We start from the raw sequence: 25,105 nt of genomic DNA on the forward strand, positions 1-25,105 counted from the left end.
AGACATTTTTGAGCACTGAAAATCCAATAAATCAGAGCATGTGGTATACTGTATGCTTATTTTTTTTTATTATTATTACACAATAGCTAATCTAGCAGTTTTCTCCTGCTAAGGAAAATCTGAATGTACATAGATCCAACCGATATTCTCCTTCAAATATTTATAGAGAGCTCTGAGATTAACACAAGCCACACATACCAGGCTGTGACTGTGATGAACGGCAGAGGAGTGAACGTGTTAAGTGCCACAGGGAGATTAGATGGAGAACATCATAAAAAGAAAAAAGTTTACAGTTTTAACTCAAATGTGCATTTGTGGTTTTACATGTAGGCTACCGTGGCATATGAATATGTTACAGTAAGATCATCTAAACCTTTACATTTAATACATATACGTAAAATGGCAGATGGCAAGCTGTCATGTTTCATCAAGGCTTGCGTCAGTACACTGAATCTGATGCCACTGCATTCGATAGAATGGTAGGACAAAACACGTGAGATGTACTCGGTTCATGCACTGAAACAATACTTTCAGCATATTGCTTAAATATTCGAACCCGCACAGTAGCTGAGGTGAACTATCAAACAGCGGACTTGTTGCCCGCCAACACTGACAGATGACAACAGGTCAGCTGCTTTATTATAGACTCCCTGTCCTCCTTAGGCTACAAGTGTCTCATCTACAAATGTGCAAATATAACTCTGAAATCAACAAACTGCAGAGAAACAGCTATTTTATGGAGGAAACAGCGTCTGCGAACTACAAAGTAAAACCTTAAAATCCTAATCCTCAAAATGCTTCATCCATTCTACTCGTCTTACAATTGATAACTATCTCTATGGTTACAGTGTATTCTCTACAATTAAGCTTCATGAGGCATTAAGTAGCAGTTGCTAAGTAGGCAGGGCTTTCCATGAGGTATTTCATGCTTCGGACCAGTGCCAGACATACTCATACATGAAATGTTATGTATAAGGCATAAAGGAAACCTAATTTCAGATGGCCCTGTGTTACACTTAAGGAACAAAAACATGGCAAAAAAAAAAAAAAAAAAAAAACAGGCTCCAGAGAATGAATAATTTCACATTTTTCCCAGAACGTAAAGTGAATCATCAACTCAACAGTGAAGATGAAACTGATTCATCCTTGTAGATCCATAAAGCCCTGTTATGTTTTCAGTAATACTTGTGCATGGGAGAAATGAGGTGTTTTGGCCACGTTTCTTTTCTTTTCTTCTTGAAAATAAAATCGATCTATTTAATTAATTTAAAGCATTTGTGGGGGATGAAAATTCATGGAGACAAAAAGGAACCACTTTCACCTCACTGTTGCAATACTTTGTTTCTCGACCTCTCCACGGTGTTTTAACTGTTGCTGAGGAGATTCACAAATCAGAGTAGGGATGCACAGATATCGGATGTTGACATATTGACTCAAATCAGGATCAGGTATCGGTGTTGGGATTAAAAGTCTGATCGGTGCGTCCCTAAATCAGAAGATAGATTTAAAATAAAAAAAACATTGAAATATGTGGCGGACAATATAAAAATTAACATGGTGGTGTACAGTACAAAACGTGTACGGGGAGAGGAGGTTTGTTCACATTTCACTGCTACAATTGACTTACATTTTAGGCACTGGCACTTCAACACAGCGGGTGCTTCTCAAAGGTTCAAGATGGATCATAATTCAACAGCATGCACTGCATGTGGAGCCGCACCTAAATGTCGGAGTGACTTTGACAACCGTTACACCAGCTAAATTATAAGTGTTGAAATGGCACAAGTGAAAAGAAACTACTCAGTTAAGAACCTGATTATCTACAATGTTTTACACATCAGGTATGATCCTTTTGAAGGCTTACCCTGAGTGCTGCCAATAACGCTTGGCTCATTCATTCCTGCCTGTTGTAACTAAGAACTAATAAGTAAATACTAATTGACTGATGACGTTCCTTAAAGGCTACATGAGCTTTAGAAGACAGATTTTTTTTTTTTTACAACATTCATAAAAAGCTTCTCTAATAAAATATGCACATAAAATAACAGGAATGAATTCATAAATACATCCATTTTTAGCATACGTCACTCAACTTGAATATAATTAGCAGTACGACTATTTACTTGATAATAAGATTTCAGTAAATCACTTTGCCACTGACCTTTGGACACACCTAGAGGTATTTGACTTAATAACAGCAGGCTTGCCCTATGTGAAATCCAAAAGGAAAGTAAGCAGTCCTTCGGCGCTGACGGCAAAGGATTCAGAGATAAATATAGTTTGTATATTTTGTTTCCTAAGGAACTTACAGAGGCACTGAACACAATTAGATATAGCAAGAGAAGAGTGATCACCGGTAGAACAGTACGGTCTTACAAAAACATGTTATCTGTGTTAATGTTCCTACGTGGACCCGGGCTGTACTTTTCTCTTCACTTTGGTTGGTTGGTTTGTCATTGAGGAATGAGCGGCGACTAATATTTTCATCAGTATTCTGGGATCCTATGTATTCATGGAAAAATTATGAATCACAACACCACTTCTGAGCGATGTCACTATCTGTATGTGGAGGTAAGACTGGAAGTCAGAAACGAACCTGCATGCCTTCAAAAGAGCTTCTGTCAGGACCAAGGAGCACTTTCTGAAAATACTGGTTTACAATTATTGATAGAGTGATAAATAACAGATAAATTAGAGGACCGCATGCCCTCTTCTCTTGTCCACTCTGGAATCTGACTTCAAAGGAAAGACCCCATGTCCAAGTCCATGAACGCGTTAGCATCCATGCTAAAAGAGGAGTCGTAGGTCTGGGTGTTCTGGTGCATCTTCTGATGGTGCCGCAGGTTTGACTTGCTGGAAAAGCTCTTGTCGCACAGTAGGCAGGCGAAGGGCTTCTCTTTGGTGTGGATTCGCCTGTGACATATGAGCTGAGTGGACACGCGGAACGCCTTCCCGCACTCCAGACACTGGTAGCGCTTGGGCTCTGTGTGAATGCGCTTGTGGTTCTTAAGAGCCATCAGGTTGGTGAACTCCTTCTGGCAGACGGAGCAGAAGAAGGAGCCCGTCTTGTGGCTGTTCTTGTGGTTGAGGAGGGAGCCGGCATGGCGGTAAGTGCGGCCGCAGTGCTCGCACACGTGGTTCTTCTCCTCCGTGTCAGGAGACTCGTTATTCTTCTGCGAATTAGAGATGCTTCCTGGGATATGAGACAAAGGTGGTGGAACCTGCTTTTCCATCCCGTCCATCCCCGCGGTCGGATCTATTCCTGAGTCCCAGCAGATGTTATCTACAGGTTCATCCACGCCTTGTTGATAGGGGTCCTGAGCCCTGTGGTGCATGTCCTGGTGCTGCTGGTAGCTAGCTGTATTGGGAAAGCTCTGCTGGCAAGGGCTGCAGACCACGGGCCGGTCCTTTGAGTGCACCTCCATATGGCTCTGCAGGTGGGCAACCAGGCAGAAGGTCTTGCCGCACTCTGGGCAGCAGTGACGCCTCATCTGGGAGTGTATCTGTAGAGTGAGAGGATCAGGAAATGTCTGGAGACACATGGTGCAGTGGTGGAGGTTTTCAGAGTGTGTCTTTTTATGGTTGAGGAGAGAGCCGGCGTGGCGGTAGGAGCGCCCACACAGGTCACACCTGCAGCAGGGATATGGGAATGTTCACATTCAATGCCCGATATTACAGTTAAACTCAAAGCATTTTACACAACAGTGAACCTGCAAATTACTTAGAAAAGTACTATTGTTATTATTATACTTTCAAAATAATATCCTGACCGATACTGGATCTTTGAGGTCAATACCAAATCAGTAAAATAACAGTTGGATAATGATTGTTTTTTTGAAAGTAAATTTTATTTATTTTCAAAGTTTTTATCCAACAAGAGTTAAAAATACAAAACATATATTTGACTTCAATTCACCTGCTCATCACCCAATTACCACAAAACAACTATTGATCAAATATGTTCCCATTCCCATCCCTACCACCCACCCACTTACCCATAGGATTACAAGTAACAAGATTACATTCAGATGAAGGAGGGAAAACTACATTATCAAATAATTGTATTAATTACTCAAACAAAAGGGGGGGGGGGGGGGGGGGGGGGGGGAGGGGGAGGAGAGGGAAAATGTTCTGTAGTGAGACATTTATGGGTTCAATCCTGCTCTTTATCGAGGGGGTTACTGCAGAGTCGTAAAAATCCAGACATGGCTACCATATCTTAAGGGTTTGAGACCTTTCGCGTGTGTATTTAATGTTTTTTTTTAATGGCCATAACGATTTCACAAATCTCATTGTCCGCACCCAAAATGGCGTTTTGTTTACGTTGGGTAAAGACAAGTTGTCAAAGATGGTATGTGAGGGTCCGAGGTCATTGCTGCATTCGGAATTATAAAGGTTAGAGTATCCTTGCAAAAAAATCTTTATTTATCATCATGATCTATCGGCATCTCTCTTATACGTGACTGGATCTTTGAGATTCACCGTGTGGCAGCTGCTTGACGACCTTCCGGAGCCAAAAACTACACGCCTTATCTCCAAATTCATAGACTGGCATGGCAAATCTATATGTCGGCAGGACTGCTTTGTAGCTAGAAAATATATTTTAAAAAATACCATGACTGATGACAAAAGACGAAACCAAACATACATACTCTATATAAGACAGTAACTCACATGAAGCACTTGTCCCCCCTCTCTGACTGCTGGATTCCAGCTCTCGGGGAGTTCTCCTGGCCTCTGCGGCAGCGGTGCCTCTTCAGGCCAGACCTGCCCTGGAAGTTCTTTCCACACGCACGGCAGCTGAAGTGATTCGCCACCCGGTTGTGGACCCTCTGGTGATTGTGCAGGATACTGGCGAGGCGGAAAGCCTTTCCGCACGTAAGACACACATACTTTTTCTTCTGTGTATGGATGCGTGTGTGGTTGCGTAAAGCCATGGGGTTAGTGAAGGGCTTAGAGCAGAAGGTGCAACTGAAGTGTCCGGTCTTGTGGGTGTTTTTGTGGTTCAGGAGTGAGCCTGCATGGCGGTAGCTGCGATTACATATGTTGCACCTGAAAGGCCGCTCCTCTTTACGTGAAGACATATTTGTTTTCACATCACTGCTGCCTGCTGGTCCATCACAGGTGTGGTCTGTCAGTTGTTCAGCAAAGAGAAAGGTCTGCTTACATTCCTTACACTTAAAGGCTCTAGATTTTAGGCCCCTCCTGCTTCCGGCCCCATCCTTTCTGAGGTCTGCACAAACGTGAGCTAATAGCTGCTTCTTTCCTCTAAAGCCCTTTCCACAATTTTGGCAAGAGTGCTTATTATATGCAAAGTGTGTACGCATGTGGTTTTTCATTGCTAGTTGATTGGAGTATGTGTTGTTACAGACTGAACAGTAATATTCACCTGTTTTATGAGAGTTTCTGTGGTTGACCAGACTTCCTGCGTGGCGATATGTTCGCCCACACTGGTCACAGGAGAAAGGCCGTGGGTCACCTGCGTCCTCTGATTTGACTGAGGTTTCACACTTTGTTTGTCCATTCTTCCCTCCAGGCAGTTGCTTGCAGCGTCGAGAAGAGGTAAAAGCTGGATTGGCATTTGAAGTTAAGGACTGCATTCCTCCATCTGACTTGGTCCCATTCATCTGCATGAGAGCCTGGATCTGGTTGTTGAGATCTTGGATTTTGGCTTGGTTCTCTTTGTGCCTTTTGAGGTGGTTCAAAAGCTGCTTCTGGATTTTAAAGGCTTTCCCACACTCATGACAAGTATGCCTGGGGGAGAAGACAAGGCAAATGGTTAATTCTGTTTTCAAAATAGGAAGGCATGATGACAAAACAAATCTGCAACACAAAAAAACTCAAAGAAAATCTACAGGCATGTTTTTAATTTGGAATTTTACATGCATTAATGATGGAACTGACCTCTTAATATCAAAGTGAGACCTTTGATGGTTTTTAAGGGCCAACAGGTTGTAGAAGCTTTTCTGGCAGACAAGGCATCTGAATACACCGGTTTTGTGGGACTTTTTGTGGTTCAGGAGGGAGCCGGCGTGTCTGTATGAACGCCCACACTGATCACACTTGTACTGACGATCTTCCGTTTCAGCAGCTTCATTGACGTGGCTTGTGTCTCCCTGCTGGGTAATTTCATTTACTTTCATTTCATTTTTTCCAAGTGTCAACTCATCTGTCCTCTCAGCTGTGCAGCCATGGTTCTCAAGATGATGGTAGCTGGCACAGAAGATGCCACAGCTGCCACAGATGATACTCTGTGCTTCCTCCTTACCTCCGGACACATCACTGTTGTTCATATGTAAATGAGTAGCAATATCATTCTCGTCCTTTTTGTGTAAAAGCTGATGAGTGATCCAGTCTTGTTTATTGGCAAAACTTTCCCCACATGTGCTACAGATCATCATCTCTCCGGGCTCTTCATCTTTATTTTCTTCATGGGAGGACATGGAGGAAGGCCCTGAGCTTGCAGGAGTACCATGGGACTGTGTGTGGCCTCGAAGATGGCTCCTGAGAGCCCTCATGCTGGTGTAATTGTTTCCACATATAGAGCACTGATAAAGATCTCCATCATCATCCTCCTCGTCAGCATTATCGCCTCCTTCTACACCATTCAACTGATCACTCCTCATATTGTCATGGAAGTTCTGTTCAAAGAAACTTTGGTCCTGGCTACCATTTTGACCATGGAACTCTACATGGCTTCCTGGATTTTCAATGGCACAGTGACCAACACTTTCCTGGAAATTTACATTACTGTTATAGTCACTGCTAGAAGTGTCATGTTGCTGCTGTAGCAGTGGGCAACTGTGCGACTTAATCCCTGCAATATCTGCAAATGTCTCACCACAGTCTGCACACATGTGTCTCTGCATCAAGTGTTCATTGTGAGGTAGATGCACAGTTATGTCCTGGGAAAAGTCCTGATTAAATTGCTCATGGTACAAAGCTCCAGTGCTGTGGTCAGCTCCATTATCCTGATCGATACCAAGCACAGGATGGGTGTGATCCTCTTCCTCATCTTGAGGTGAGAAGCAGCCCTGTTGGGTATCCAGAGTCAGAGGCTCTGAGGAGAGCCAGTCTCCCTCAGCGTTGAGGCCAAAAGATGATGACTGAGCTTTGTGGAGACGAAGATGACTTTTGAGGGCGGCCAGGTGAGGATAGCTCTTTCTGCAGATGGAACATTGGTAAATCCCGACCTGATGTGACCGTTTGTGGTTGATGAGGCTCCCAGAGTGCCGGTAGCTTTTACCACAGATTTGACACTTGAACGGACGCTCGTTAGAATCTACAGTTGAAGTCTCGTCCATTTCAGTTAAATTGTCAGCGTTCTGTGTGTGCGTCAGAGCAGGATTGAGAATGCTTGTGTCTATGATAGGGGGTTCTCCCTGAGTGCTATTGGAAGGTGGTGTTTGATGATTGGAGCAATCAGAGTACACATGACCGTTACTTCTAATCTGCTCCTGTGGCTGATCGAAGCCACCGTGATTATCTATTGATGATACTGAGGGAATATTTGTAGGAGATGCATAAAAATTAGACTCAGGCGAAGCAATACTGTTGTCATATGATACATTGTGGTTCTCTGACAAGGTATCTTGGAGCCCAAATGATAGAGATGAAGAGTTATGCATTTGGATGTGTTCCTGGAACTCTTCATCACTGGGGAATAGTACCTGACACAAATGGCAAAAATTTACTGGAGCATCCTGGCTCTGAGGGGAAAACTGGTCCAGCGGTGGGCCTGTGTACGACCCACCCATTGAATCAGACTCTGTCCCGCTTCTTGTCTTGTGTGATCTCTGGTGGCTGTAGAGGGCAGCCATGTTATTGAACAGCTTGAAACACACTGTGCACTCAAACATCCCGACTTGGTGAGTCTTTTTATGATTGGTCAGGCTTCGATGGTGTATGTATGATTTGTCACACAAATCACATCTGAAAGGTCGATTTACTGCATCATCAGAGGTCTCGGATTGTTCATTATAATCAGCCTCCATCTTGTCCTCAGCTGGACTATTTTCTGTAGAAATCCTAGTACTGTCTGACTGCTCACAGGGATGATGTGGAGGATCATTTTCACTTTCATATTCATTTTCATGCGTGGCATATTCCATGTCTACCTTCCTATACGTCTTCTCCTTTACTCGCCTGGCAAAATGAACCCTCTCATGTGTAGTCAGTTGTGTTGCCAGACGGAAAGCTTTCCCACATTCGTCACAGGAGTACTTTTTCTGTGAAGTGTGGCTCCGCAGATGACTCTTCAGGGCCAAAGCGTTAGAGTTGTCTTTACCACAGATGTTACATTGAAAAGAACCCACTTCATGAGTCTTTTTGTGGTTAGCTAGGCTACCAGCATGCCTATAACCACGTCCACATTCATCACATTTAAATTTGCGTTCTTCCTCTTCTTCAAGGTGAGCATCCATGTGCTTGAGCAGACTGGGCATACTGGGACATACCATGCCACATTCTTTGCATGGAAAACCTGTTGTCCTGCCACGGTCTTGCACTGCCATTACAAGATAGAGATCGAATGTAGTGCACCAAACACAGAGTTTGTGAATATGCAGGAGGGAAATGCATTAGATGCCTTTATTGTCCCATACACAAAGATGATCGTTCTTTACAATATGGTCCAAGGAGTGTCCAGAGAGGTAACACGGCAGAAGATGTTGAGAGCCAGTTGCACACAATTAGGAGAGTGTCTTGAATTTAGGAGGAGCGGGCAAATTGAGCTGTAAAGGACAGAAGAGATAATATTTAGAGCTGTGGTAAATTCATCAACAATGTATATCCTGACAATAATCATTTGTGTATTCATGCTACTAATAACCTATCACGCAAAGATACTCGTCTATTCTTCAAACAATCATTCTACAAATCAAACTGACAACGTATCCAATTCGTCAAACCCCTGTCAGTGTTTCAATTTCATTTTATTCTTCTTTATTTCAAACACATTTTAAAAAATAAAAAGCAGGTGTGACAAACAAAACAAAATAATTATAAAGTGATAATAGTCATAAACAACATTTGTAGATACATTAATTATATGTGTCCGAAAAGGGGCATGTTCTGCAGCAACAGTGAGCATCTCATAATGATAATGCCTCTCAAGGGCATAATTTAAATCTGTTAAAATCGATAAACCTTTTTGGGGAAACGCCGTTTATTTGTTTTAAAACGTCAACAGTAGCAGATAACCAGCATCATGAAGAAACGTATCAAGTAGAAAAGGTAACCAGCCTAGCATGTTATGCTATATCTTTGCACCAGCAGGCTAATCGAAGTAGCTATGTCAATAAACCGGGAAACGCCTCTCTACATGGATTTATTGCCACGGCAAACATTGTTTTTTTTCCGAAATAATGGACAAAACCATAATGAACATACTCGTATCCAACAGGGTTAAAAAGAAAGACCGATCGGATTAAGTACGGCTACATTTGTTTAACGGAATTGGTGGGCAAACGTTAGCGCGCTACCAGCTAGCATAATCGTGGCTAGCTAAACAAACATTGCACCAAAAAAGCTAGGAAGTCATTTTAAATGCGGAATCACATCGTTAGCAAATGCTTCAAATTAAATACCTACAGCGGTACAAGTAACTCCAAGGCAGCCTCCGAAGATATATTTTCATTCATGTTTTAAAAACGTTATTTTGAGGGCAACCCCCTTTTTCCAATTGTCTTTTTTTTCTTCTTCCATCCCCGTTTCCACATTGCGCTTGTTGCTAGGAAACAGGAAATGTGCACCAGAGAAATACTTCCGTCTCGAAAGTATCTAACGGCTAAAAGATAAAGTTAGTACCAACTGCGGCAAGATCGGTGTTAAAGTAACCACAGGTCAAGCATTACACTAAAATAAATACAAAATAAAAATAACTTTAATGCTCATATATAACGTTAGCTTCCTATGACAGTTGTTAAGCCAAACAAACCAACCTCCTTTTAGATATTTTTAAAGAATCATATTTTAAAATCATATTTGATCACTATGGAAATATTTAAACTAAAAACAAAATTGAAAAAAAAAAACGATTATGTAGGCATTTTTAATGAATAATACATTATTTTCTTTTTTTTACGTTTTACTCTTTGTACATTTTTAATTTGTTGTTATTATTATTAATATTTCTACATTTAAAAATACAATTGTGTATAACTCTGGAGAATGTCAGAAAAGTAAGGTTTTTATTGAACCTAAAATTAAAATTAAATTAAAATTTAAAAAAAGAAAAGAAAAAGAAGCTACCAGTGACAGCTAGGTTAGCCTACGTAGGCTACTTAAACTGATTGTCAGTTATCTCCTCTTCAGCTTGGCACGCGTTTCCGTTACGACATACAACATTTAACTTTACTAGAACTACCATGTTTTACCGGGGGGTTCTAACACAATGATTAAGTCTTACATTGATATTTATACAGTTACACGCATTAAAATGTTGCACACTTGGCTCGCAGAGAGCTGTCGTCATCATGGTCCTAGAGCCGTCCCCCAGCCCGCAGACAGTCAACAGCCACCGCCGCGTCTCACAGTAAATGCAGCCGTGAAAGTAGGCGCTTTTTCCGGGCTTATAGACCAACTTATTAATGTCCTGATACAGGTAAGAAATGTCTCTGTGTCTCTCTAATGCACACACGATTTAAATATAGCTAAATCCACCCCGCATAACCACGGTCATGATGATGACGACACTGTCGAGTGAATTGGTGCAGCTGGTCCTAAAGCCAGCCATTTTGAGCGAGTTAAAGTGTTTAGCGAGAGAGCTAACGAGAAATGAAAGCGTACATTATCGTATCCGGTTGTTAATACCGTCGCACTTACTCGTGATCTTTGATGCTCCGGTCGCTCACGCCAGTCATTCAAAACACAGCGACACATCAATGTCACTGCATCGCCAACTTCCTCCGGCATCAAAGCGGTTAGCTTATTGTCCCTGAGGTCCTAATGCCAGCCATTTTGCGATTTAGTGCACACCCACATATTTCTATAATAATGTTATTATACAGATTATTTCCTGGTCCACTGTCAGTGAGATCTAATGTTCTAATTTATGAGTTATAGGACTAAAGCCTAATGTTATTGGAACAATCTAATATTCTCACAATCTTTTTAGTGCTAATGATTTGTGTGTTTAATTATTACAAGTGTATTTTTTTTTTTTTATATAATCTCTTTGCAGATATAAAGATGGCCTCTCCTCAGCCTGGCAGCCCACCCCTTGCAGAGCAGTACACCCCTCCTGCTCAGGATGAAGAGAGCCAACAAGAGGAAGAGCTGCTGAGGGATCAGCCTGCAAAAAAACGCGGCAGAGGCAGGCCTCCTAAAGCCAAACCTTCCTTCACATGCTCCGCATGCACAGAGGCGTTCAGGAGTCTGTCAGCTCTGCGGAGCCACAAGCTTTCAGTACATGCAAAGGACCGCCAGCAGCAGCACTCGTGTTCTCAGTGTACTAAAACATTCTCGAGCAAGGCTCAACTCTCAAAGCACGAGCGCACTCACTCAGCCCAGCGCCCTTTTCAGTGTCCCGACTGTCACAAGGCATACAAGACACCCACAGAGCTACGCAACCATAGCCGCTCTCACACTGGGGAGAAACCATTTGTATGCACAGAGTGTGGTAAGGCCTTTATGCAAGCGATATGCCTGAGGATTCATATGACACAGCACAGTGGAGAGCGACCTTACTCTTGCCGTCAGTGCTCTAAGAGCTACCCCACCCTGTCTAAACTAAAGGTGCACATGCGCTCTCACACAGGAGAAAAGCCGTACTTCTGTGCTGAGTGCGGTAAGAGTTTTGCCGATCCGTCTGTGTTCCGAAAACACAGAAGGAACCACCAAGGCCATCGGCCATACGCGTGTGACGAGTGCGGGAAAACGTACACAGAGCTGAAGGACCTGAAAAACCATGAGCGCTCCCACACTGGAGAAAAACCATTCCTGTGCTCAGACTGTGGTAAAGCCTTCTCCCGCTCCTCCTCCCTGGCCTGCCATCAGCGCATTCACTCCCAGAACAAACCCTATCAGTGCGAGCAGTGTGGCAAAGGCTTCACCCAGCTATCCTCCTACCAATCTCATCTCCGCACTCACTCTGGCGAAAAGCCGTTCCTCTGCCCGCAGTGTGGCAAGATGTTTTCTGACCCTTCCAGTTTTCGTCGTCACCAGCGAGCCCACTTGGGTTTCAAGCCGTACCCCTGCGATAAGTGTTCCAAGAGGTTCCGGCAGCCAGCTGATCTGGCCGTGCATGAGCGTGTTCACTCTGGAGAGAGGCCTTACAAATGCCAGAGCTGTGACAAGGCCTTTGTGGCGTCCTGGGATCTGCGGCGCCACATGCTTGTCCACACAGGTCTAAGGCCCTTTTCTTGCACTGAGTGCGACAAGTCATTCGCTGAGCGCTCCAGCCTCAACAAGCACAGGCGCGTGCACTCTGGAGAGAGGCCGTTCAAATGCGAAGAGTGTTTGAAGTCATTTGTGGTGTCCTCGAGCCTGCGCAAACATGAGAGGACTCACTTAGCTGAGCAGTCTGAGCAACAGCAGCAGCAGCAGCAGCAGCAGCAGCAGCAGCAGCAACAACAACCACTACAACAGCAAGAAGAACAACAGGAGCCAGAGGCCGGGTCAGCCTCAGGCTTTCCTGCCCACACCACTCTCCCTCAGTTCTCCTGCACTCACTGTGATGCTACCTTTGGAAGCTGGGATGAAGTTGAGGCTCATAAAAATCATCACTCGGTCGACTCCACTGCTCTGACAGTCACCAAAATTGTGCCCGTGGGTTCACACGTCTGTGACACCTGCCAGGCAGAGTTTGCAGAGCCGGCAGACCTGCAGGAGCACGAGAAGCAGCATCCCAAGCCGAGGCCTCACGTTTGCAACAACTGCGGCAAGGGCTTTCTTAACAAATCTGGACTGCGTAAACACCAGAAGATCCACTCCACCAGCAAACCTCACAGCTGCCTTCACTGTGGCAAAGCTTTCCTGTTTAATGCCTATCTCCGCAAGCACTTACGGACTCACGCAGGCACTTCTGCGCCCGCCACACAACTGAGTGACATAAACATTATTTATACTGACCCGCTTCCTTCTCCCCCACCCCCCAGCAAGGTTTCCTCCTCCACTGTTGAACCCAGCGCCATTTCCCTGACAGTTCCAGTGACCGTACCTGTGACTGCTTTTCAGTCCCTGCCAGAGTACTTAATCAAAGAAGAGGGAGTTTAAGTTTTTGTGTTTGTTTTTTGTTTTGTTGGAATTTTTATTCCACAAATATTTATCCAGTGGCCTTATCTTTATAGACGATGGGTCGGATGAAGTGTTATTTGACAAGAAATCTTTTTCCATAAAGCTTCCTTCATGTAACTTGTCAGCGCTTTGTCCCTGTTTTGCATTGTTATGATATTGGAAAGATGTTATGTATCATTGTTTTAAAATATATACTATACTATTAGTAGCCTACTATGAAATAATCGTATCTGTTGTAATCTCGTCATAAAAATGTAGTGTTTGCAAATATGTACGCTGATCACTTAAGATGTTGTGATTTCAGGTAAATGTCTTTTTTTAAATGCTTTTTAAATTATGCCTATCAAATTCTTTGACTTTACATTTTGTTGGAACAATTTGTAACTTTTACTGTGTAATTATTAGTATCATCTAATATTTAAAAAAATGTTGAGTAAATCATTCATTTACATTTACATTTTATACCAATAAACAATGTGTAATACATAAAACAGTCATGTTTTAGTGGTCATTGTGCATGAGCATGTTTAAGAGGAAGATGCTTACAAAAAGTCCATTCAGCACGTGACGGTGACATTTCGGGCTCCCGTAAACAACTGCATGCAAACTGAACATATTCCATTAGTGGGCTGCAGATCCTAAAGGTAAGCTCTCTTACTGCTACACACACTCTCATTAATGACATTTAATGTGCCTTGATGTACATCAAGAACCACTTCAATCCTATAAAGAGCTAAAAAAAAAAAAAATGTATTTGCTGACATTTCTGAATGCTTAAAGGAGGAGGTTGTCATGCTTAATGCTTTTTCTTTTGTGTCTGCACATCCTATTGAAAAGATGGAGCCAAAATCTTCACTTCATTCACACACTTCACATTAATTCTGTTCAATTTTGTGCAGTATTCTGTTGTTTTTTTTACTTGAATCCCAAAGAAACAAAAGATGTTATGAGCTGAATTTTCTTTACTGTTGAAATGACAAACTCGCTTGAAACTTAAAGATAACATTCTTGATACACTCATGATATACAAGATAGATTAAAAGCCAAATGATCTGTCTTAAATATGCAACTACAACTTCAGCAGTAGTGTTTGGATGCCACCACCACCTTCAAGCGCGCTCCCTGTGTGTCCGCCTGGTGATCCTCTTCCTGGCTGAGCTGACTTTGCCAAACTGGAAGCTGACAGCATCTGCTCCAGAGGCTGTTCCAATAGATGTTTTTCCACAAGCAGAAGAGACACTGTAACTTCATCTACATGCTGGTTTTCCTCTCCCTCCTGCTCACCTGCGCTCCCTGGCCCAAGAAGAGGAGCTCATGGGGGAAGCCTGATGTGGAGTTGGAGGATCGGGTTGTTTGCCTTATTTGTTCTGTTTTCTTGGAAACTGACAGATTCATACGTATATACAAATGCTCGACAGACGTCTGCTCAGAGTTACATGTTTGTGTTATGAGGGCCGCCCCAGAGAAAAGTTTATTCATGCTTTGGCTTCCATCTCCGGCATGATTATTGTTTGTCCAGTCTTATTTTTACATTGCTCACGATGCAGCTTTTAAACACTGACACTTTTGTATTGATGCTTTTTTTTTTCTAATTTAGAATTTAACAGCATTCAGTGCATAAATTGTATGTTTTTTTTTAATAGACTGAACAAAACTAAATAAACCAGTTATGAGGTTTGCTCAGATGTGTTTTGCTGACACAAAAGGATGTAGGTGTGATCTTGTGTTTTGGTTAGTGCAAAAACACACCCTGTAACACTGGAAGGAAACATTTAAAGTCTTACTCTGAGAACTGAGTTTAGATGATGATGTTTTATGTTGGTTGATATACTGTACATTATTTACATTGTGAAATATTTGAAGGATATTTTTATTCAGCCGGGTAATCAAAGTCAGAAGGCACTGTTTGTCCTTGTCAGACTCATTCATGACTGGAGTTGCTTCCGACAAGGTAAAATTGTGGAGGCTGACAGTTGGCTAGACCTTATGTTTATTCTTCAGCGAGATGGACTTCCTGTTGCTGTGCTTCATTGTGTAGAGCAGCGCCGCGCCAGCATCTGTTAGAGACTGGTGGGAGGAGAATAAAAGGGAGAATTACCAGCAAAAAGTTTAAGCAAAGTGGGCACAGTACTGAAGGGCTAAACAGTGTCATTTATTAGGATATGACGTGGATTACCTGTGAGTCTGAAACCACAGATTTTCTCTGGGGAAAAAAAGAGCTAAATCTTAAACTGTGTTCATTTTAACCAATGTAAGACACTGAATCTGATCAAATACAGTAAAAACTCACCCTTGTGAAGTTATGTATGTTGTTGTATATGGGCTCCATGGTTTTAACCCATTCCTGGTATGTCTGATTGTCCTCTGCACTGCTATTATGCTCTCTGCAAACATACAGACTCAGTTTGTCACACTCACATTTGACTGAAAATATGAAGCTTTGAAGCTTTGAATTATAATTGAGATACTAAATAATGGCCTTTAAAGCATAAAACTACGTTCATCGGATCAATCAGATGCATTTAAACATTCTAATGTCAACTAAAGATGCAGCCAGTTCAACGGATTTTCATTTTACCTTTCAACTCACTCTTTATTTTTGTATTTGTTTGAGTTTGGCCCTAAGTTTCTGTAATCCACTGCAGTCATATTTCTCATCTAAATTCATAATCGTTCACAGCATTTGAAGCTAAATGTAGCCTACTCCTTTTTAATGTCACCTGCACAATTCCTGGACTTTCCATTGTTCCTGTCATTTGTCTTTTTTTCTTTCTTGAGTTTATAGAATTAAATCTGTTTCTCAGACTTCCGCATGAAGTAGCTCAGCCAGTTTCCTTCATCCCTCCTGTTACTCACATCGCTCTCTCGATCAGCTTTCTCTGCAGCTCTCCTTCCCTCCTGGCGTCGAGGAAGCGGCCTCTGACAGCCAGAGCAGCGCTGGCCTGCGACGAGTTTAGCTGAATGATGGACAGGGAGAGAGAGGACAGGGCCGCCGAGCTGAGAAGGAGAGTCACGCTTTTACCACGAGTGTACGAAGATTTGCATGACCATCGTTCAGTATATGAAGCAGGCAGACTGAGCTGAGAGGTTCATTTACCGTGTGACCAAACGTTAGAATGGATGAGAAATACAATTGACATGGTGGATGCAATCATTTCTGCACGTTATGTCAAGGCTCCTGTATCTAAGAAACAGCCAGTCCTTAGATTTTCAAAACTGCTTTGCCTAAAGGTGCACCGAGATTGGTATATAATAATTCATCTATTCAATTGCTGTCCTAAGGGTGAAAACACCTCGATAATTAACGATGTCAGAAGATAATAACTTGTTTAAGCTTACAAGGAGGCAATAAGCATGCAAAAACACTATTGTTATAATGTAAAAATCATTATCACCTGTCATTGGTAACATCTCGGTCTGTGGTGATCACTCTGAGCATCATCTGGCCCTTCCTCTGCCTGTATCTGATCTGTAGCTGGATGGACACACGGCTCCCACAGGGCGGCACTGACACTGAAGGGAAGCACACAAAGAACACTAATGTGAATGTTTTTAACAAGACCGACATTTATTCCAGAGACTTCTTGGGGGCTGGAGGTGAGAGTCATTGACATGGTGACTGGGCATGATGACCTGAAGAGAGAAACCTGTCTTTATGGAACACAGGTAAAAAAAACCCACAATTGTCACAAAGAGATACTAAATTATCTGAAATGTACACAAAATCATCAAAAATGACCACAAAGAGTCAAAAAATGACTATAGGGATGCAAAACAACCATGAAGAGATGCTAAATGACTGGAACTAGACACAAAACGACGACATAGATAAAAAAAAAACGACAGCAAAGACACACAAAGAGATTAAAAATAGATGTAAAGTGACCACAGAAAGAAACAACGCCATAATAACGTAAAATGTCTAAAACATCATTAAACATTTACAAAGACATACAAAACAACTAAAACTGGATGTAAAATGACCACAAAGAGAAACAAAATGTCCACATAAGTGCAGAAATAAGTGCAGAATGACCACAATGAGACCCCAAATGACTACAAAACGACTAAAAGTAGACTCTTTGAATTTGGGTGTCTTGTTCCTACGTAGACACAGTGGGGTGCCTCTTGCATGTCTGTGCCCGGGGGCCCATTGTCTCATAGTCTGTCCATGGTCAGAGGTAGTGTGCAGAAATGATCACATGGGAATTCATCCGGTGGCTGACGAGTAAGTGACAGATAGCAATTAAGGATCTCCACGAGGCCCATCCAGGGCTTTCAAGGATGAAGGCATTGGGTCGTATGTGTTTGGTAGCCAAACATAGATGCAGATAGAGTCTGCAGTGAGATACACGTACGTTTGCGAAACTAACCAGTCTGTCAATGGTGAATAGTTATTCCAGTTTTCCTCACCTTCCGCGTCCTGTTCACCGGCTCCAAACTGGAAGGTGATCTCTGTATCTGGGTCCACATTCCCCAGCTCTCGGGTCCCTTTGTGTCCTGCATCTCTCTCTCCTTTCATACGACTGAGCCAAAGGGGAACATCTGTCAATGCTGTGCACTTTGGTAATAATGTAATCTAAAGAACATTAATTACATTTTGATGAAATATTAGTATTTATGGTATAATGCACAGATCTTACAGTGATTGGGGGAGCAGTAATTTGACATTGCAATGTGTAGCTATCGTCCTGTTCTCTATGATCTGTTCAAACTCTAGGTGCAACCTATTGGGGCTTGCTATTACCACCTAGGGGACAAAACACACAGATCGAACAAGTGTTATACATTAAACAAAAACAACAACGGGCACTGAGTATAAAAAATCGGACAGATGTTGAAACACATCATACAACTTACTGTCCCTCCAGTGCGATCAGCGAGTCTTCCCAGCTCATCTAGCCTGCAGTCCGTTCCCTCTATGGACAGCACAGACACGGTCACACTAATAAAAGAGGGTCATTTCAGTATGAAATCTATTACAGCACAGCACTAGACCAGCCCTAGATCTCTTATTAGTACTAATATTAGTAGTGAATCAAGTATTTAAGTGCATATTGAATGTCAGTTCAGCAGTATAGTATGTATTTTAACGTTTGTTTCATTCTTGACATTAAAAAGGAGGTGTGTTCAAACCCCTGATTGGCAGCGTAATCCCCCAGTTCCTGGTAGAAGATGGTGGATGAGAGGAGGGTGCGAGCATCAATATCCTCTGCCTCCAGATTGCCCAACTCTGTGTTGGCCTTCCCATCTGTACAGATAATCACCTTCGAGATCAGCAGGGATAGCAGGTCAGGATTGTAGTGTTTTTAGACAATGGACAAAAAAATTGACACATGATGTCTGTGAAATGATCATTTGTTACAGGTCATATGATAATAAGGAACAAGTTAACTGTAAATGGGCTAAAATATACAAATACACTGGTATGGTCTGAACCTACCTTGGACCCTGGGTGTCTGGAGGCTATTGCAATCGTCAGGAGAGCAGCTGGACCCAGAGCTGTGGTTCCACCTTCAGATAATCTTTCAACAAGAAGAAAATAAATTTAAAAAAAACACCTGTTATATTAAATGACACCAGCTGCATGCAGCCTATATGACACTTTATTCCCTGGTGTCCACTGGAAGACCACCTTAGAGGGCATGTTTTATATACCATAGGGGTTTGCTGTGTTTTTCTTTCCAAACAAGGGGGAACCAAGGGGAGGCCGTCAATTAACTGCACATCAATTACTAATATTTCTCCTACCCCATGACTTGTTTCTGTAAGATGTCCTTGGTCTGTGAGAGTGGAGGTGGAGTGGGGAAACTGGCTGCAGCCTCCTTCAGAAAGTCTCTGTCAGTTAACTCGGCACCGATCAGGGAATGTGACGTGAAATTCTCATTTCCGTGCATCGTCACCTGGTAACACATACATCAGGGGATGAAGAAAAGCAGCTGTAATAACTTAGTCTCTAGTTTGTGGTTGTAAAGTTTCATGTGGTTGTGATTATCCTAATGGTCTCACTAAAATGGAGACTAACATCATCACACATGAATACACTTGGGATAATTGAATCCACGATAGTCTCAGCCTGCCAGTCAATCCCAATTTATGCAATTCAGGTCTGTCTTATAGTCCCCAAATACACCATTTTAGAATAGGCCAAAATAACACGTTTATACAGCATGGGAAAAATGGTGTGTATTTTTCTCCAAGCTACCTGAGACTAGCATTAAGTAGGCACGTCTGTAAAGGGGAGACTCGTGGGTACCCATAGAACAAGTTTCATTCAGATATCTTGAGTTGAAAGGTCAAGGGACTCCTGAAAACGGACCATTCCTTGTATTCCCTTGTCAAAAGTTAGCCTAACTTCGGAGCGTTATTTAGTCCCCGCCCCGACAGGCTAACATGTTATCGTTGGTACCAGTGCATACCTTTGGTTCTACGGTTTCATATGAAACTGTCTCTCTCATATATTCTTATATTTAAATTTGTCATTTAAATATGATAAAACTACCAAACCTGAAACAACAGTGACCAACAGCTTGACCATACAAATGTAATATTAAGCTTCCATACTTCATTCAATTACAAAATTCAAATAGACAACTCAGGGTCAGACATCGTTTCGGATATTGGGGTGGCCAATCAGATTTCAGGGGTGACCTGTGCTACGCCCCCTGCGCAGACACAAACTTAAGAGATGGACCAGGGGGGAAATGTCAAATACACATATGATTGTTTTGTGAAACCTCTGATGATCATGTCTGTACCTGATAGTTGAAGGTGATGAGTCCCACTCGTTTGTCAGGTTGTTGTTCACTCAGTCTCTGAACACACTGCAACACAGCTTCCTGGACAAACTGGTTTAAAGGCAATGATTTCTTATCACCAACGGCATCATTGGAAAACTGTTGTTTTCATTATTTATTTTTCAAATCAGCTTATAATGCCGTGTTACTTAAGTTTGACTTTTTAAATTTGAATGTCAAATTTAACTATAACTGGGCCTACTGTATGTCAAAACTCGCACTGTGTTAATTTTCAGTCGTACAAAGTTAAAAACACTTGAAAATGGAAAAAATACTCACTTGGAGACGGGATCTGTGGAAAACCTGCTCTCCCTCCAACACCACCTTAAAACGACAGAGACCGTTCAGTTGAAACACCAGCTGTCAAAAAGGGCCACGACAGTAAACGCATCAGCGTCAGGTTGTGTGCTTTCACCTGAGAGGTGAGGCTCATGGAGCCTGAGATGTCGATGCAGAAGAGCAGCAGAGCGTCAGCGGCACACAGGGGCTTTTCATCAGGACAGAGCATATAGAGACCGTCCTGGTGTCCACTTAGAGGACACTGTGGTACACTGGGAGTGCTGGTCAGCTCCCAGGGCTGACAGAAGTAACACTCATTAACCTGTGGTCCACCATAAGGAGAGAGCTTCACTGTTACTGACAGAGACCACAGAAAAGTTACATCTGCTTTTGATGTTACTCAGAGAAATCGTAATCAATTAAAACTAAAATGATGTGCTTTTCAGAATCAGGGAACACAGATAATGTTTGTCAGATTGTTCCACAACATAAGAAAGTGATTGAATGAGTTTCAGTCTATAAATACTTTGGATTTTACTTACTTTAAAAAATGTCTTTTAAATATAATATTGAATGTCTTACAAAGAAACTCAGGCTTAAAGTGGGTTTTTTAATACAGAAACAAAAGTTGTTTCTCCTTTAGTGCAACTTTCGTATCAATACTTGACTACGGTGACATCTTATACTGTACATGCATGCAAATTTCTCCCTGAATAATCTGGATTTAATGCATCATGCAGCAATAAGATTTATAATGGATTCACATTTCCTTACTCACCAATATAGTCTTTATGGTTAAATGGTTAAATGAAGGTTAAGTTAAAAAAATAAAAATAAAAATACAACAACCACCACTATAACCATTAACTGTGTCCAGTCTGCCTGCAGTCTGTATCATTCAAACAAGTTCCAGTTATCTATGGTTTCATAACGTTATAATAAATATTTGTCATGGTCTGTACTTCACAATAGTGATTACAATGATATTTACAGTTATTATTCACATTTGAAATCAATGACTCTTGAAATACAGCATGTAGTTACCACATTGTCATAGCCGGAGTTCAGCACGGAGCCACACTGTGAGCAGGCGGTGGGTTCTCCTTGTATGGTCTTCACTGGAAAAATGCAACATCATCTTCATCATAAGCCAATATAGGACTAAAAATCAAACTAGATGGCCGATAATGAAGTTTTATGGTGATGATGAAAAGTTTACTGACTGCTTTCCTCTGACAGTAATTTTCCTAAACTGACAAGGAGCACATTAGGATTCCCAGGCAAAGGCCCCTTATCTGCCGATCCTGAGTGGAGAACAACAAGAGCATCAAAAATGAACCGTAGTGATGTAAAAACATTCTTTCAGCAGTGTGACAGACTGTTGCAATTACCTTTACTAGCAGGCGATGGGACACGCGACGTCTCTGGGGGTGATTTCTGAGATGATGAGTGGGATGAGTTGGATTTGGGCAACAGCACCAGGTACAACGGCATAGACTTCAAAAACGAAGGTCTCGGGGGGAGGGGTGGGACTGACAAACAGAATAAAACTGCCATGATCTTTCGGTTCTGTTTAATATGGTAATGCAAATAGAGAAAAACAAGTTGTCTGTTTAACTGATGCCTGGGCTGACGCACTGATAGTATCAGCTGGCAGTTTCACTTCAACCCCTGTTCCTTCTGGCGTGGTGTATGAGTACTTTGGGTCCCAGGGACGTGCATTCAAATCGGGCTCATCTTTAGGGAGGTCATAGGTAAACATCTGACTGTTGGCGTTGGAGGCAGGGAGGGGCTGGCTGTAAGGAGGGGAATGGCTGTTTGCTGCAGGTCTCATATGTGGTGGAAGAAGAGCTGCGTCAAGAACATAGCAGCAGTGTGTGAAAGGAACAATTCACCCAAATAATATGAACTGTCACTCATCTAGAAGGCTGCAGAGAACACCAAACATAGTGATTTTCCACCTGAAGCTCAATCGCCATCTATGAATCAAACTATAGGCTTAAAAGTCTAGTTCACCCCAACTCTCTCTCTTGGAATGTACCAATCCAATACGACTGATTCTGAAAGAGAGAGATAAACTTTCCTAATTAAATAAAGGCTTTCTCAAATGTAATTTGTTTTTATTATTACACTTCAATAACTGAAAGGAGATTGTCTATCTTTTCTGTGCGTTTGGCAGCCCTCAGTGGGGTGTGACTGAGAGGATAACACTGAATTATGACGGAAAATACTCCTTTAAAGGTCCCATATTAAGCTTATTTTCAGGCTCATTGTTGTACTTTGGGTTTCTATGCTTTGATGGTCAGAAAACATTATTAAACATTTTTATTATTCTTGTCTGAAATGCTCTGTTTTAGCGCTTGTCTCTTTAAGTCCCGCTCCTGAGAAAGCAAAATCTGCTGTGATTGGTCGGCATTTCCAGATAATCTGCATCTGTGGTCTCGGATATGATGTATTGGGATGAGAACGGGTTGGTCATTGCAGCTGGGGAAGGACTGTAGCTGCACTTTCTACCTATATACAGTATAGTTATGACATCACAACCGTACAGAAATCCTGACGGCTCGTTTAAAGGCACAATTTCTGAATACGGCCGTTTCTTTGTGGATTGAGCGCTTTGATACTTTCACAGTATTTTTACAGCACCTCCACCTGCTTTGTAATCAAAAAGACATGGAAATCTTACTTTTTACAAAACAGGACCTTTAAAATATCAGTTGTATCTAAGGTATTTGAGATCATACATTTACACTTTATTTCTACATTCACATTACCTGTTTTTCGAGGTGCAGGCTGAGGAGTCTTACTGCTGGAAGAAGGTGCCTCCAGTTTATTATGAAATTCTGCATTTTCATAGAAGGGAATGGGCTTCACAGCCTTCTTCACCTCCTTGCTCATTTCCAGCTGTTCAATAACCTTGGAGGGAGAACGGAGGGATTTCGGTGATTTGGCTGCTGCAGCGTTTGTTGGAGGAGGAGGGGGAGCAGTGCGAGGACGCATCCGGTTAATAGGAGGGAGAAGAGCTAAAAAAGCACAGACATAAAAAATATACATGCAGTGGCTGTTAATTTGAAAACAGCTTCTTGCAAGAGAAATGTGAGAGCAGACAAATCAACTAGTGCAGCGATGACCTTTTTAATGTGAAGAAAATGTCACTCTGGTGGCAGATGGCTTTTACTGAGGAAAGGAAAAATACTTGAAAGAAATGTCTCCTCTAAGAAAGACAGGAGAGGTTGTGTGCAGTCACTGATTGCATTGCACACAATGGTGCATAACCAACCAGTCACTCAGAAAGCTCTGATGAAAGCAAAACTCCCTGTGTAGACTTTTATAAATTAGCAGTTATTTTGGGAATAAGTATTTTAATTTATTTATTTAATATTCAGTTTTTGAATTCCTATATTTCCCAGAATGCCCTTTGCCACTCTGCAGAGAATGGACCTGACAGCAGGTGACGTGTTGTGATAGACGTAGTGACTGCACACTAAAAGCTTTGTGTCTCTTTGGTGGATTTCTTAAAACTGGTAAGTCAACAAAGATGCTATTTGAATCTCAGACTGACTGTCACCGCAGCTGCCACAGTTGGTTTTCCACTTCCCCAGGCCCCTTCACTTCAACAAAGCTTTGCAGTCATTGCCATTCTCCACCTGTCCACCAGACGCCCTCGTCCTCCCGCTGCTCATTCTCTGTCAGTATATGCACCAGCACCTCTTCCAAAGTCTGATTGTCAATTGCCTTTGATTTCCAGCCTCTTACATGAACCCTTACATGAATCCCGACCTACCTGCACCCTTTTCCTGCCCCATCTCTGTTAACCTGTGGATTCAGAGTTACTCCTGTTTGTACTTGCTACCTCTGCATGTGAGTTTAAGTATCATCTACTATTAAAGTCACAGAACGGATCCTGTCTGTCTGCTGTCTGCATTTTGGGTCATTTCTAGCTGCCTCGTACATACCGCACAACACTAAACTCTGGTGATGTTTTAGCTGAAGTTCTGTGTAAAAGCTGTAAACTCTGCATTGAAAATATCTGTGTCTGGTTAATGATCTGTGGAATTGAGAAAACTACAACTGAACAGAAAAGTGGACCCAGAAATGTGATTTTTTTTTTTGTGTTTGAAAAAGAAAAAAAAGTCACACCTGAGCGCTTAATGACATTGGGTCGCTGGCCATCCTTCTGGCTCGGCGGCACATAAACAAATCCACAAGCAAATTCCATTGTAAGTCTACCTGCCTGTGAGAGGAAGGACATTATTTAACAAAATGTGATGGCTAATAACACATTCAAGAAAATACTCACTCATCTTTAACACATGAAACACATAATTACAGTCTACAGTCTGATTTAGAAAGCATGTGGCATTCAGTTTAAAGATGATGACTAACCTTTAAGAAGCGCTCCAATAAAAGAAACTTAATCCACACAATGCAGCCAGCATGTTTCTATTGTACCTGCAATATCAAACGAACACACCCTCTAGAAATAAGTTTGTCTAATGGTCTAAGACGTACTTACAAATGCAGAGTCCTTTAAATGCTGCCAGTACAGTACAACCATAAACGTGAAACCTTCCCAGGTCTCACAAATGTTTCAACTTTGTGACGTCTTGTCATTCACTATTTGTGTCTCAGACATCTTGTTCAACAGGTTTCTTCCCTCAACAGTGAGCTCTGATAACACACAGAGATGTGTGCACAAAGCTGTGAGATCGGTTGGGTGGTTAGTCAGAGGTTTATCGCTTATTGCCTAACTCTAGTTAAACATTTCGTGAATGTAAATAAAAATGGGCGGA

General features: G+C 42.1%; 3 protein-coding genes across 6 annotated transcripts; 1 reads left to right on the plus strand and 2 right to left on the minus strand.

Annotated features, from left to right (window-relative positions):
• Positions 1-4: 4 nt before the first annotated feature.
• znf646 (zinc finger protein 646) lies at positions 5-12,232 on the minus strand. 4 transcript variants are annotated; one of them, XM_083932826.1, is made up of 4 exons: positions 12,091-12,232; positions 5,905-8,732; positions 4,675-5,754; positions 5-3,630 (listed from the first exon to the last, which is right to left on the minus strand). In XM_083932826.1, the coding sequence occupies exons 2-4, from the start codon at positions 8,511-8,513 to the stop codon at positions 2,739-2,741; spliced, it is 4,581 nt and encodes a 1,526-aa protein (XP_083788952.1). In that variant the 5' UTR covers positions 8,514-8,732; positions 12,091-12,232; the 3' UTR covers positions 5-2,738. The 4 variants fall into 4 exon arrangements, with proteins under 4 accessions (XP_083788952.1, XP_083788953.1, XP_083788951.1 ...); XM_083932827.1 differs by lacking the exon at positions 12,091-12,232 and adding an exon at positions 10,825-10,935; XM_083932825.1 differs by lacking the exon at positions 12,091-12,232 and adding an exon at positions 10,450-10,496.
• Positions 10,515-13,569, plus strand: znf668 (zinc finger protein 668). Its single transcript, XM_083932829.1, has 2 exons — positions 10,515-10,603; positions 11,183-13,569. The coding sequence occupies exon 2, from the start codon at positions 11,191-11,193 to the stop codon at positions 13,213-13,215; it is 2,025 nt and encodes a 674-aa protein (XP_083788955.1). The 5' UTR covers positions 10,515-10,603; positions 11,183-11,190; the 3' UTR covers positions 13,216-13,569.
• Positions 13,570-15,151: 1,582 nt separating this feature from the next.
• Positions 15,152-24,871, minus strand: LOC310960581 (circularly permutated Ras protein 1-like). The gene is made up of 21 exons (XM_083932307.1): positions 24,829-24,871; positions 24,453-24,546; positions 23,087-23,335; positions 21,951-22,163; positions 21,704-21,862; positions 21,536-21,616; positions 21,357-21,430; positions 20,449-20,634; positions 20,313-20,354; positions 19,995-20,084; positions 18,988-19,139; positions 18,680-18,761; positions 18,373-18,503; positions 18,097-18,181; positions 17,880-17,986; positions 17,650-17,762; positions 16,632-16,749; positions 16,093-16,233; positions 15,527-15,620; positions 15,413-15,439; positions 15,152-15,303 (listed from the first exon to the last, which is right to left on the minus strand). Exons 1-21 carry the CDS (start codon positions 24,868-24,870, stop codon positions 15,214-15,216), a joined length of 2,370 nt encoding a protein of 789 aa, XP_083788433.1. The 5' UTR covers position 24,871; the 3' UTR covers positions 15,152-15,213.
• Positions 24,872-25,105: the final 234 nt, after the last annotated feature.

The sequence above is a fragment of the Echiichthys vipera genome, assembly GCF_963691815.1.
Source record: "Echiichthys vipera genome assembly, chromosome: 18".
NCBI lineage: Eukaryota > Metazoa > Chordata > Actinopteri > Perciformes > Trachinidae > Echiichthys > Echiichthys vipera.